The sequence below is a fragment of the Patiria miniata genome, unplaced genomic scaffold (genome assembly GCF_015706575.1).
Source record: "Patiria miniata isolate m_02_andy unplaced genomic scaffold, ASM1570657v1 HiC_scaffold_20, whole genome shotgun sequence".
In the NCBI taxonomy this organism is placed as follows: Eukaryota; Metazoa; Echinodermata; class Asteroidea; order Valvatida; family Asterinidae; genus Patiria; species Patiria miniata.
Genome location: NW_024037059.1, coordinates 16,514,496 through 16,529,630, shown reverse-complemented (window position 1 = coordinate 16,529,630; position 15,135 = coordinate 16,514,496). Strand labels below are relative to the sequence as shown.

Sequence of the window (15,135 nt, the reverse complement as noted above, 5' to 3'; positions counted from 1 at the left end):
AGCATTCTCGATCATAACCCCATCTAAAAACACGTTAAAATTGTGCAGCAGCAGGATTCCAGTCAAACCAGTGAATTTGGCGGTGTTGAGACATCATCTTTCATTGGAAAAAAAACTTTTTCATTTTGCCGACGCGCATGGCTACGGCGACGCGCGCGCATACCAGAAACCGGAGACTTTTTTTTTTGGCCTTACCGACTCTAACAAGGACTCACAGTAAATTTGAGACTTGTTCCTTTGCGATCCATGCTGCCACACGTGCCAAATAGTCCCCCAGTCCCTTCACCAAACACGCCCCCTGATGCTCTCGTTGAAGCCATCTGACCAAACTAGAGTGACATGGTTGTCTAGACAGAAAAAGGAGACGTTTCTCTAGAAGTTGCAGGGACAAAGTTGAGACTTTCTGTGTTTGAAAGAAGTTTCCATTCTGTTGATTTTTCCCCCTTGCTTTGTGTATTGCGATAAAACATTATTAATATTTTAATTATTTATTCGGCCAAATTACAAAAATACATCAAGCAATCCACAAAAATCAACAAAAACAACCCAATCCAAGCTGGCCAGGATTGACAAAAGTATAATAAAACACTGTGACTCAAAAGCCTGTCAATATGAAATACAACTGGTAATTATCTCAGAATTGTTTTGGAAATTGAACGTTATCAACAGCCATCAAATCCCGGAAGTATACTACATTTGTATTTTGTACACTAGGTTTAAATCCAGTCATAAATAAAGGGAGTTTCTCACCTACTACAGCTCGTTTAACTTAGATTTTAATGTCAGCAGGACTACTGGGCAAATGATAACCCAGTTAACATTTGAAGGGAAAACCTCGACAAAAAAAAAACCTTATCTGAGTAACTTACCTTCATATCTGATCAACCATTATTACATGAACGTAAATGTTTGCTCTATGGCGTGTGCGCAATACCAGGAACCAACAATATGTCACGGTCCACTGCGTTCGTTAAATATCTGAGGCCGGGGAATCCCCACAAATATGGATGAAAACCTCCCCGATGCTTGTCCCACCACGCGCGTCACATTCATGGCACCTTGTTTAGTTATCTGAGGCATATCTAGGTTTGGATGAGGAGAGAGGGCATACAAATCCTACTCTACTCCTCGACAAATTTTGAAGCTTTTTCCTCGTTTTTGAACATTTCATTAAATCGTTTTCATCCTTATTGTCAAACATATCATGTCCTACAATGTATCACTGGGGATTCTTCTAATTTAACAGCTGTACAGAAAGAAACTGTCACTTCCTCTGATCTTCGACAGTTTGCAAGGGGAATTAACACAACAAAAAGAAAAACCTTTTTTTATTACTGACTGTATTTATTCAGGTGGTCCAGGATTCATATATTACAAATAACCAGACTTTTTTAATGGCGGAAGTGTACAAGATTTACGACGAAAACGTTATCCGTTTTTCTGAAACACATGTGTAGGCCTATACATGTAATCTGCTGGGGATATCGTTCGACAATTCAGCAAGAAAGCATAGCCCATTTTTTGTTTGTGGAAGGCAAATGCGATTTAAAATCAGGGTCTGGTTTTTGATACACCACGAATGTAAATATAATTTGATCGGAATATCTAGTGAAACAAAAAAACTGCAGCAGTCTAAAAATTGAAATAATTCTACCCACAAAAAGACTCCATAGCAAGGTATTTTTCAGAAGCGTGTTTTGGGACATTTTCCTGATATCTAGACAATGTTGGACAGTACATTTTATTCAACTCTTACAGAATGTAATAATAATAGCACAGTAGTGTTTTTCACATCAAGTGTAACTTAATTTCAAAACCTTGCTTTATGAAGACTGGTAACGTAAAATGTTCCTTTGTATAAGTTAAAGAAACAGATAAATACATTTATTTTTTTGCAATTGAGAGTTTAAAAAAAAGCATGCCCACTTGTGCATTCTATTCTGAAAAGTTGTTGCATCAAAGAGAGAGTCCTCGTTCATGGATCAATGACGCAATAAACACATAAAGCCAGATATACTCCATGAAAGTTAAATTTTCAGTCAAAAAAATGTTTGACCCAGTTGGCCACAATATAGCAGTCTTAAACTCAACATGATACACTCTGGATGATGACTTCTGGGGAAAGAAATATGAACTCAGTCGGAACCTTGAAGTTTCTCCTAAATTATGAATTCATGTGTTTTTTATTTGTATCCAGCTTATAACTTGTGACCTTGCTCTTTATAACTTCTTTTCTTGACATAACTGGGTGCCACTTAATTCAAGTTTCACACAAAATCCACACATTTCTGGAACTCAAAACTCCAACATCTCAGAGTGGATTCCAGTGAGATTCCTGTGAAACCCTGCGACCTTCGACCTGAGGACTTTAGTCTTCTAAGAAGAAGTACTGGCCAGACCTCTTCTGATCTGTATCCTTGACTGAATGCATCTTGTTGATGCGGGGCCTGAAGTTCTTGGGATCTCTTCTGAAGGTGATCGCCAGCGAAGCCAGGAAACGGTTCATGCCGTTGAGAAGAGACTGCGGCCTGCAATCAACAACAGAGAGGGACATGATATCTTTTGAAAATTTAAGGTACAATGTGGAAGACAGTTTCTTGCACAGTGGAAAATTACTGATCTTCTGATCTTTTTTACTTTGACTTATTCTGTCGGTCCCAGCCATAATTAGGCAGGCCGTCATGGTAGACTCAATGCATTCTGGGATACTTACGAGTTAGCCTTGGTCGTGATGGATGGTGTTCCTTCAAAGACAATGACACGATCAGCGAGGTACGTAGCCATGATGAAATCGTGTTCAACAACGAAGCCGGTCTTCTTAGCATGCAGAATGAACCTGGGAGTATCGAGACAGACCAAATAAAAATAAAATCACTCCAAAACCTTAGAGTTAACTTACAAAGAGACACAGAAAAAGTCCTTAATCCTAACAAAACTGTATGAATGCCACTAATACGTTAGATACCTGCCTGCTGGGAAAATATCCTCAAATAACTGTTATCCCCCAAAAAATGATAACACAAAGCTTCCCACAAACTTCAATGACATTTGATGTTCATTTTTAACTCTGATATTTATGCCTGCGGAAATGTTTATGCCACATGAAGACATTTCAGTTATTGTGATTTTTTGCTCTTTATACCGACCTCTTGATGACCTTTGCAGCCACGAGACGTTGTTCAGAGTCTAAGTAGGCAGAGGGCTCGTCGATGAGGTACACATCGGCTGGTTTACCAAGGCAAAGTGTCAAAGCAACACGCTGCAACTCACCACCAGATAGATTCTGAACCTGTAAAAGTCAAAAATACAAAAAGTTAATAGTAAAATAGTGCAAAATGAAGATCTTCCTGTAAACACAAATGACCATGGGGAAGTGGATTTTAATGAGTGATTTTGTGACCTTTTGAACAACCCTTGGAATCAATGTAGGAAATCATAAACAAAACAAAAAAAGAGTACTGAAAACAAATTTGTCAAGATACCTCTTGGTCGAAGACACTCTCAATCAGCAGAGGTTTCATGACGTCAGCGATGAACTGAGGATGGACGTAGGCATCTCGGATCTTCTCATGGAGAAGTTGTCGCACTGTACCCATTGACTTAGGACTGATCTTCTGTGGTTTGTAACTGATGTTCAACTGAGGAACATCGTCTGTACAGTGATTCGTCAAGAGTGTTAGATATCAACATTCAGTGTTCCTTTGGATTCATGTCAAACCAATACCAAGGGAACAAAATCATTTACCAGCTGTAAATTTATTATAACACGTTTCTCTTTACTAGCAAGATGCTTTTTGAACAACTTTCAATTAGACAGATAGATATTGTATGGCAAATAGAACTATATGGCTAACATTTATTTGTGACTTAGGTTGGACTCATTCATACTTATTAATGTTGTTAAGCAGTGTTTTATGCTTGGGGCTTCTATGACAATTGGTGCTGGATGTGGATTATTCTAGTCAATAATTATCTTGAAAACTACTCACCAGAACCCTCATCGGGTCTGAGCTTGCCAGCCAGCATGCGGATGAATGTCGTCTTGCCAGTACCGTTCTCTCCAAGCATGACCAAGATTTCTGAATCAGTAAACTCTCCTGGTTCAATGTCTAGATGAAAACCACCTGGTGGCAGAAAGAAGGAGTTGAAGTGGACAGGCTATTGGAAATAAAAGCTTGGGACTGTTCTTGAAATTTTATCCTTTCTGAAGGTTGAGGGTGGGGTAGGGTTGGGTTACGCTTGGGGTTGGGGCTGTTTTGCAATGGGTTGGGTTGGGCTGGGTTGGGTTGGGCTGGGCTGGGCTGGGTTGGGCTGGGCTGGGTTGGTTGATTTGGGTTGGGATGGGTGCGTTGGGTTGGGTTGGGTTGGGTTGTGTAAAGATAGGTTTGATTCCATTGGTTTAGGGTACAATTGGGTCAAGCAGTATTTTGTTATCTTTACCTAATGTCTTGGACATCTTAGGGTATTTATAGCGACGCATCCTCTTAATCTCTTCCTCATCCGCCGTCTCCGAAACCTTGAAGACCAGGGAGGTTTCTCTGAAACGAAGATTTTCCGTCGGCACATAACCATCCAGAAAAATGTTGATACCTGCAAGGAAATCAATTATACAGCCCATTTAAAAACTGTGTAAGTTAAAAAGGATCTTGTAAAAGAAATCCTCTTGTACCTTCATCTTATTAACATCTTACCTTCTCTTACACCAAAGGGCATAGTGACCACTCCATAGACACCAGGCAATCCATACAGGCAACAGATGAAATCAGACAGGTAGTCTAGAACACTAAGATCGTGCTCAACAACAATGATGTACCTGAAAACAAGTAAGAAAGGCCGTTAAAAATATACTGCTCACCCTCAACACGTGGATCTAATCAAACCAGATCCCACAGCAGGCAATGGATGTTGAATGCTGAATTGGATATTACTTGATAAAATGGGGATGTAATGAAAAATGGAAAACCAAGTAGGTCTAAAACCCTGCCAGAGATTAGCTTTTTGTTTTGTGAGTAGGGTTTTGGTTAGGGTTTGAATATGGCAACCAAACATGTCTGGGTACGTACTTGTCGAGTTGGAGCAAGGATCGTATAGTAGAGGCAGCTTTGATACGTTGCTTGACATCAAGGTAACTCGAGGGTTCGTCAAACATGTAACTGTCATCAAAAGAAAAAACACAACAATTAAAGGACTGAAACGACAAAATCAGCAACAACCCAAGGCCAACTTGATTGAACTGAGTATTATTTTTGCGGCTTGTAGCAGAACCTTCCAACTGGGGAACATGCAAGCCCCAAAAAAGTTAATTAACTAAACAGCGTAATTAAGCACTTTGGAAACACTGGTTGTACTTGTAGTCATTTACTCACATGTCAGCTTTCTGTATGCATACTACAGCACAGGCAAATCGCTGCAGCTCACCACCAGACAAATCCTCCACATTACGATCACGAACTTTCATCAAATCTGCCACAAATCAATCAACAGAGAAAAAGAGATCCTGCCATTCATTTCTCCAAAAGAAACTTGCTATTCAGTTTATAGTACTAAAAGTGTTTATCCAGGCAAGCCTTTCCCAATCCTTATATGTCCACACACACAAAAGTATCCAAAGACTTGGAATGTACTATTTGCTAATGATCTCAATACATTCACCTTATCAAAGAGACCTATCCTCCATAGTTTTCAAGTAAATGTAGTGAGTTTTCATATAAATAAAGTGTGCAATTCCTACCAAGCCCTCCAACCCCACGCTTACCGAGCTGTTCACAGATATGTACTTGTGTCTTGGTCTCATCTTTCTTGTCAAGGAGTGATTGCACAGTTCCCTGGCAGAGAAACAATTATAAAAAAGATCTGCGATGAACAATCTGTTAGCTTCGACAAAACAGCTTGGAAAATACTAGTTGCCAGCTACCGAATGATAGCAGATGATACTGAATAAATGGATACTACGTGGTTCCCCACTACTACTTTTGTTCATTGGGTATTTAACCCTCCCTATCTCAGTGACAACATGGAGAGAGATCCCCTATCGGTCAAAATCTATCAGGTGACAGGTTTAACAGTTCTGTAAATTGGGCTCATATTGGTACAATTGACAGGCTGTGGTAGTTTTGTTAACTGAGGCTACCATGCCTTGACTGAGATTGATAGATGTGGTGGGTCAGTAATCAAGGCCACTCTATACTATCAAACCCCTTCAACAGGTTTTGACAGTTATGTGGTTTAATCCATGTGGGTTCTGGCGGTTGGTGACCAGCGTGTACATATGCTATGGGAGAGGAAGTGGATTGATTTTTTGACGGTGTGTGACAGTTCTATCAGTAGGAGGTTAATGAAAATTAAGTTGTGAATGGCAAGTTAGCTAAACCAGCTACTAAGCAGTCACAGATTAAGTACTGGCCAATTACTTGACTCCTTTTTAAGAAGCTTTTGATGAATGTTTATCAAGGTATTTACCTTGACTGCTCTAGGGATCTGATCCACATACTGTGGCTTGATGATGGCTTTCAAGTTGTCTTCTAAGACCTTGGTGAAGTAATTCTGAAGCTCTGAGCCACGGAAGTAAATCAGGATGGTCTGCCAGTCAGGGACACTCTGTCAAATAAGGAAAAAAAAAGGTGGTTATTTCATCTCAAATTTCAAATGACGTCTAAAGTTTCAAGATGACAACCAAGACGCAAATACACAGATGGAATGACAAAAGGGTGGACACCTGGACAAACAAATAGTGAGACACGAGTCATTCTGCTTCTTCCAACTTACATCAAATTTGCCGAGGTTGGGTTTGAGTTTTCCTGCCAGGATTTTGAGTGCCGTTGATTTGCCGATACCGTTGGTGCCCACCAGACCTAACACCTCACCTGGCCTGGGTATGGGTAACCTGCCATGAACAAACAGATTGACTTCAATTTCATATTTAATACAAATTGGATTTTGAATGTACAAACGTGCACAAAAGTGAATCGCCCATCTTATACTAATCATGTTTGATCGTTGACTTTAGAAGCACTTGGTACACTCTCTGTACTGTTAAATTATAATAACAATACACAAAATCTATCTATCCTTTGAATATTTCCCACTTGCCTGTGAAGCTTGAAGGAGTTTGCACTGTAACGATGCGTGGTGTCCTTCTCTAAATTACTCGGTAGGTTGATAATGGTGATGGCCTCAAAAGGACATTTCTGTCAGAAATATAAACATGGGAGAAGATAATGAAGGGGAGACCAGTTGATCAAGTGGTACCTCCCTCTTTTTCCACCCCTATGACCTTGGTTGGAATCTCACTCACGCCATGGGTAAAGCAAGGCATCCCACATAATTCAAGTCATTAAGCAAGTAAACAGGAAGTGGGTTTACCTTGACGCAGATACCACAGCCAATGCAGAGGGTTTCAGAGATGAAGGCTCTTTTATCTGCTGGTGTGACCTCTATGCACAGCTTACCTGCAGATAGACAACCAGGGTTATAGATGTGTCAGGAAGAAGCTCACAGAATTTAAATGGTTTTTGTAAAAGCTCATAGAAGATGAAATTCGTAAAAAAAAAAGTTAGGGCAAAGCAGGATCACATCAGCTGCTGAAGTCATCTTTTCAGCAGCCGTGCATTTTCACAAGTTACATGTATGTGTTACCATTCAGCACTCCAGACTCAAGAACAGTGAGTTTTAAGCAAATGAGTCTGGGAACAAGACACGGAGATTTTAAAATGTATTGGATGCCCGTCTTAGCTTATTGGATACAAATTCTTCCGGCAGTTTTTGATGTCTTTAGAAATGAAACTGACAGAAAGTAAAAATCTCAATTCAGGCAAATATAATAATTTCCACTTGTGGTGAATTTTGGACATTTCTTAAACTCCAAAATCAAAGACTATTTGTGAATAAACTGAAGGCAGGCTTAACTATAAATAAAATTAATGAAAAAATACTATAATTAACACGGTGACAGATCTGAAATATCCAGCACTAATGATTCTACCCAATGAACCTTGACAGACTTGGACTGGACAGTATGGAAGACTTACCCATTCTGACAACAGGGCAGGATTTCTTACACTCTTGACGACATCTTTTAGGTTTACATTTGTCATTGCTGACAACCGCAATACGTGTCAGCTTGTCAGCCATTATGAAAGAGTGTTTCACAACTCAACCTTGGAAAATAAATGAAAAGAAACAGCATCACCCTCATATCATGATTTATACAATAGTTTCAAAAGGCAAGCTGAGGCGAGAAATTTATCGACTGTGTAGTAAAAGGATTGACTCCTGCAGCCTGCATCATTCTGTCTTCTTTAAAATTCTGATGACTCTATTATTTTTGCAATTTGAACAGAAGGCCCTATGTTTCAATAGGAAATGTAATTTTTTTAGTTTTTTTTATGCATTTTTATGAAAATCGAAGTTCTGTACATTCACAATATTAAATGTAGTGCGCTGCGATGATGACCATTTTTAGTTTCAACGAAATTTGATGAAAAATACTGCACAACGAATGTGTTTAAAATGATCAGAAAATCAAAGATACTCTGGTACTCTGGTCTGGTACCACATGCACAAAACAGTGGGAGTCCCACCAGTGGGTACCCAGCTACCCGTCTTACATGGCAGGATGACCGTAATACCATGTTAAAATTCTGCTAAATCCACTTTGAAAGTCTGCCAAATCAATGTTCCATTGTGCAAGGGTTTGTTTCAGGGATCATTCAGTTGTAAAAAAATGAAGCTTTTTCAAACCAAACGTCCTATATTTCTCTATCTTGTTCTTTTTTATCAGAAACACCAATCTACATACCGGTAATTCTGCTGAAAAAAAAATTCTGCTTAATTTTCTGTGCAACTCATTTTTTGTATGCATATTTTTCGTGAAATTTCATGTTCAAAGTTTGATAAGCAAACGTGTGCAAACGAATCTGGAAATTTCACGAAAAATAGACATCTGAAAAAGGCAGCACTTTCTGATTAGCCTATAAAAAGGGTGAGTATAGGCCTAATGAGTATGCTTCTATTAAAACTAAAGCAAAAATAAACAACAAACTAAGCCTAAATGTGAAAATCAAAATTGACAAAGTTCTACATGTTTTTGTACATGTTCCAACTAAAATGTGGCCTTTATTTACGGAGGTAGTCCAGTAAATTGGCCACATTTATGGGGCTAATCTATCGGCAATTTGCACTGTGCAGCTGCACTCGCTACGAACTACTACCCCGGCGGTCATTGGCGGTCATGACGCGGACCGTCCCAACTATAGTTGGGACGATCCCAACTATAGTTGTGTTCCTTCCTCCATGGTTGGGGCGTAACATACCCATGGAGGAATCCTCCATATAGCCTACCCAATCAGACGCCCAAAATTTAGCAATCACTGAATCAGTGTGTGTCCGCAAACTGGCATGACTGGGCAACATAGCTACACACGTCATGCGGAAGCATACGTCAACAACATTGTCATGGACCTGGTCAACATAACATGCATAATTATATAACAAAACGTAACTGAATAACTGATTTATTATGTATAATAATTATTAAAACATTACTTATGTGGGGACAAGACATTTGAATAACTTACCCGCCGTATGTTAGAAAAGATCTCACGAAGTTGCAATGGCGGGATATGGGAGAAATTCCACATGTACGGTGAGGTGAAATAGCGCCCTCTATCGACAATTAAAGATTGCGCAATAATGTGAAAAGAAAATGTGGTTCATCATCGTGGGCGGAGCTTTAACTCTAATGAAAAAGGGGTTCCCCCAGTAGCATATCCAGCTTTTGATGTCGGGGGGTGGGGGGGGGGGGGGGGGGGCAACCGCACATCTGCGCCGAAATGTAAACATGTTTTTTCTCCGGACACTTGTTCTCCGTAAAATCAAGGAGGCGGGGGGGGGGGGGGGGGCTGGTACCCATATCTTCCAAATGACCATTATTATGCATACTGCAAATTATGCCCATTTTCACGGCGCATTGTAATGGTTTTTGAGCGGGTTTTTTTTTTTTTATTGATGTTGGAACTCTCTAACCATCTATTGAAATAATTACTGAAACAAATAGCCTAGGCCTATTTGTCATAAAAAAAAAACACGCCGGGGAGGCAGAGTGCCCCCTCTGCGCCCCCCCCCCCCCTCTCTCGGTCATCGAGTGACGAAAAAGTATGAAACTCGGTGCATCATAGAACAAAAGTATGTTTCGAAAATAGATAACTTAGTGTTTCCGTTTATCTGGAATGGCAAAACAGACAAAATTTCAATAAAAACAATGATTCGCAATTTAAACGAAGGTGGTCTTAACCTAACTGACTTCCAATCTCATAATATAGCATAATATAATATAAATGTAACTGGGTATTTAAATTGTTAAACAATAAGATTGGGAAATGGAAAATCCTTTGCAATTTTTTTTAAACTCATGTTGCCCAGACCTTTCAGTCCTCAATATGAATTTTTAAAAAGCAAAGTGCTGTTCAAGTATTACATTAAACCTTCCACAATTTTATAAAGAGTTAATATTTTGTTGGCAGGAACTAAACTCAACAAAGACTGTACAAATTGATTTACAGCCAACTAATATAAAAGCACAAATACTGTGGGGTAATAACTATATAAGGTATTTTTGAAAAAAAGCCATTGTATTTAAGCAACTGGATTAAATCCAACATCATTTACGTTAATGACCTTCTGACCGAAAATGGTGAATTGTCAATTGAGTATATCAGAGACAAACTAATTAAGAAACATAACTGGTTAGCAGAAATGTACACATTAAAGAAGGCCATACCAAAAGAATGGTTGAGAACCCTAGCAAATAATAAAAACAAAACTCCCTTTGAAAGGCAGGTATACGTCAATGTGCTTTAAGCAGTTTAGAAAATATTACAACTAAAGAAATATACAAGGTTTTAATTGACGAAAAGAGTAAAACGCCAGTTAGTCACAAGCGCTGGGAAGATGTACTAAATGAAGAAATACAGTGGAATTCTGTGTGGAAACACAACATTATGAATATAAAAGAAGCTAAGTTAAGAAACTTTAATTACAAATTTCTACACCGCATACTACCGACCAAAAACTTATTGTATAAATGGAAAATTGTAAATAATCCGTTGTGTTGCTTATGTAACGAGATTGATGATTACAATCATAGTTTCGTGACACGTGAACATACATTAAACTTTTGGAATGAATTTGCTCAGTATTACCAAGCGATAACAAAACATTATTTTGAATTGCCAAAAATGTTTAATTTAGTAACAAGCCTTGATTTCGAATTTGAAATAAATTTGATTATAACAGTAGCAATGTATTCCATATTCAAAGTAAGATTAAAGACATATCAAGACAATAAGTGGATCAACACTTTTGACACTTTCATTCGAGAACTTTACTGGAGAGCTAAATTACAGAAGAAAAACAAAGTCTTCTGGAATAAGTTTTTGTAACATGTTATTTTAATTAATGTAATACATGTATAATGTAACTATGTATTAAGTACGTACGTTTTTCTAAAAAATGTAAACAATGTTGCGAGAAATAAAAGCGCTAGACGCAATAAATGAAAAAAGAAAAAAAGAAGAAAAAAAACAACTTATTGTGAAAATACCCAAGAAATTGCATGGCATTTTACTCGAAGGACGGTAGTTCTTCTCAGTAGTATTCAATTTTAACCAATCATTTCTTTCTCAGCTAACAATCTGCACAAAAATATAAAAGAAAGAAATGCAATTGCCCCCGAACAGATTACATAATTATGAAAAAGATGTCGATTTTGTTTTCAAAAGGTAGTTAGTCTCTATAATCTCAACTCATTTAATTCCGACAAAATATTAAGATTTCGCTATAACGTCGAAGATGCTTTTTAAGAATTAAAAAAAAAATATGGGAAACACAATTCTGCTGGTTGTGACCATGGTGAGTTGAAAGATTTATAACGACATTACATTTGTGAAAATTTGACAGCATGCATGGAAGTTGGCATACAAGTGGGTATCCGACAACATGATAGTTACACTATAGTGTTAGTTTTATACATATATTACTGATACAATAATAGTCCAGTTAGACCTTAAAACGACTTCAATCAAAATTATAATGAGTAACAATGAGTAACATTACTTCTCAGTAACAAAGAAAAGCTAACCAACAAGAAAGTCTTCTTTTGAACAATCAAAGTTAATCATCCTTATTAATAACCAATTGTAGCCAATTAAAGCATATTAAGGAATGACCAAGTGGACTTTTTTTTTCGAAAAAAAAAATCGGAGATATAATGGGCCATTATTATCGACTCGGACCAGTTAAGTCATGATTCCCTCTCTCTTCAGTCGTTCGAACAGCTTCTTCATGGCGTGTTCGATGGCTCCCTGCCTGCTCTTATAATGTTTAGCCTTTTCGCTGATCCCGCTCATGACGTCCCATGCCGTGCCATCATACACCCAGGGTTCTTTCAAACTATGCACGCGCCCCTTGGCACTGTATTTGATTACACGATCTGCAATTGTCACCTGCAATTAAATGTGATAATAATTTCAATAATACAGGAGTTTGAAAAGAAAATGACATGATTGGGAGATACACAAGGTTTCTCTTTATCTGTGACTCCTTCACTTGCCACTCTTTCCTTTGCGAATTCAATGACTATAATCTAACCATATAATTATCGGCCTACCTGTCCCTCCTCATTGACTGTGCTGTTGACGAATTCCACTATCGCCTTGATGACATTTGGGTCGAGGATCGCATTTGCCATACTGATTGGTATCTGGCAAGAAAAACAGGATACTAAACAAATTAATTAATGATCGTCATCCATGAAAGACGTCAACATTTTCCTCATTATCAAGAGGCACAATAGAGACATGATGTCATTTGCACGTCTTTAGTTCCCAATAAAAGAACACTGTAAAGAATCCAACCTGATCTCAGATGCTCACGTCCCAGACGACAGGTTTTTTTTTTTAAATCCTGATCACTGTCTTGCCAAGATATGTTGAATGAAGATGGAATTGTCTTCTTTCGATGTTCAGTACCGATATAAGGACGGCTTACACTGACGTGCCTTTTTATAGCACTGTTCGCCCGTGACTCAAAAGTGGAAATTTTACAAAGATGTTTTGAAATAGGCCTACTGGCAAGGAAATAGCAGGGACTTCCCGGATCCCGTCTGCATGCCGCAGCCGGGCCGGAAAAACCCAAAGGTCTTGAATTCTGGGAAATCAGCAGTGCACCATTGTACTTAAAATTATGTTAAATTATGTTTTGGAAGTTGAGTTTAGGAGCCAGGGCTCGAAGTGAGAAAGAGTATGCTAATTATGACCCCCCCCCCCCACCACCCCATCTCTTGAAGTAACTAAAGATGGAATGCCCCATTGGAGATTATACAAAAGTCTCGATCCGTATCAATTTGCCCCTAGTTCTGAATGTACAAAGCGGTACATATGAAGCAATACAGATGGAATATACATTTTTTGTTCATACTAAAATAGCAGCAATAGGCCTACGTGCGGAATAATAAAACCATACATGATCTAATTACACCCTTCACCTTCGAACTCAATGTGAGAAGTTTAGCGTATTTTGAACGCATTACGTCAACGACCTAATGGGGAAATCCCCGGGCTGTAACATTCTCTCTTATCATTGGAGGGGTGACAAACAAAGACACTCGAAAACATTTACACAATTTTTGCTTTAGCAGTGCCAAGTTTAATTTCAACTCTTATTCATAAAGTTTGAAAATGCTGTGCAGTTTTATAAAGGTTAGGTGGGAACAAGTATAATTTATTATTAGTGCTTGGAATACACGTATACAATACGGAGTAGTGCGGGCACAATGTCACATTACAGAATTAGTAGATATGAGAAATAAGCTTACACATGTAAATACAAAGACAAATGACAACAAAAATACGAAATAGTCAAAGAAATAAACAATGACTTGTGACCTGACTTGGACTTGCAAAAATGACTTGCTGCCACCTCTGAACATTACATTTGTGAAAATTTGACAGCATGCAGGGAAGTTGGCATACAAGTGGGTATCCGACATGATAGTTACACTATAGGGTTAGTTTTACATATATTATTACTGATACAATGATAGTCCAGTTAGACCTTAAAAACGACTTCAAATTCAATCAAAATTATAATGAGCATACTTCTGAGTAGCAAAGAAAAGCTAACTGGCCAACAAGAAAGTCTTCTTTTGAACAATCAAAGTTAATCATCCTTATTAATAACTCACTGTAGCCAATTAAAGCATATTAAGGAATGACCAAGTGGGCTTTAAAAAAAAAATACAATTGGAGATAATGGGCCATTATAATCGACTCGGACCAGTTAAGTCATGATTCCCTCTCGCTTCAGTCGTTCGAACAGCTTCTTCATGGCGTGTTCGATGGCTCCCTGCCTGCCCTTATAATGTTTAGCCTTTTCGCTGATCCCGCTCATGACGTCCCATGCTGTGCCATCATACACCCAGGGTTCTCTCAAACTATGCACACGCCCCTTGGCACTGTATTTGATCACACGATCTGCAATTGTCACCTGCAATTAAATGTGATAATAATTTCAATAATACAGGAGTTTGAAAAGAAAATGACATGATTGGGAGATACACAAGGTTTCTCTTTATTTGTGACTCCTTCACTTGCCACTCTTTCCTTTCCGAATTCAATGACTATAATCTAACCATATAATTATTGGCCTACCTGTCCCTCCTCATTGACTGTGCTGTTGACGAATTCCACTATCGCCTTGATGACATTTGGGTCGAGGATCGCATTTGCCATACTGATTGGTATCTGGCAAGAAAAACAGGATACTAAACAAATTAATTAATGATCGTCATCCATGAAAGACATCCAGACAATTCTAATTAGCTATTTCATTCCATTTGCTCATAAGACGTCAACATTTTCCTCATTATCAAGAGGCACAATAGAGAACTGAAGGCATCAGCACATCATTAGTTCCCAATAAAAGAACACTGTAAAGAATCCAACCTGATCTCAGATGCTCACGTCCCAGACAACAGTTTTTTAATCTTAAATCCTGATCGCAGTCTTGCCAAGATATGCCAAGAATGAAGATGGAATTGTCTTCTTTCGATGTTCAGTACCGATATGGACGGTTTACACT

At 38.4% G+C, this 15,135-nt stretch overlaps 1 protein-coding gene and 1 long non-coding RNA gene across 2 annotated transcripts; both read right to left on the bottom strand.

Moving 5' to 3' along the window:
• Window positions 1-1,322: 1,322 nt before the first annotated feature.
• Window positions 1,323-9,674, bottom strand: LOC119727602 (ATP-binding cassette sub-family E member 1-like). Its single transcript, XM_038199554.1, has 16 exons — window positions 9,576-9,674; window positions 8,028-8,156; window positions 7,363-7,448; window positions 7,090-7,187; window positions 6,766-6,883; window positions 6,460-6,597; window positions 5,756-5,825; window positions 5,367-5,463; window positions 5,064-5,153; window positions 4,692-4,813; window positions 4,441-4,590; window positions 3,990-4,124; window positions 3,483-3,652; window positions 3,147-3,289; window positions 2,714-2,836; window positions 1,323-2,528 (listed from the first exon to the last, which is right to left on the bottom strand). Exons 2-16 carry the CDS (start codon window positions 8,128-8,130, stop codon window positions 2,369-2,371), a joined length of 1,803 nt encoding a protein of 600 aa, XP_038055482.1. The 5' UTR covers window positions 8,131-8,156; window positions 9,576-9,674; the 3' UTR covers window positions 1,323-2,368.
• A 1,682-nt stretch (window positions 9,675-11,356) lies between these two features.
• Window positions 11,357-13,110, bottom strand: LOC119727603. The gene is made up of 3 exons (XR_005270987.1): window positions 12,912-13,110; window positions 12,665-12,757; window positions 11,357-12,500 (listed from the first exon to the last, which is right to left on the bottom strand). It is a non-coding gene; the product is annotated as an uncharacterized LOC119727603 (long non-coding RNA).
• Between the last annotated feature and the right edge of the window lie 2,025 nt (window positions 13,111-15,135).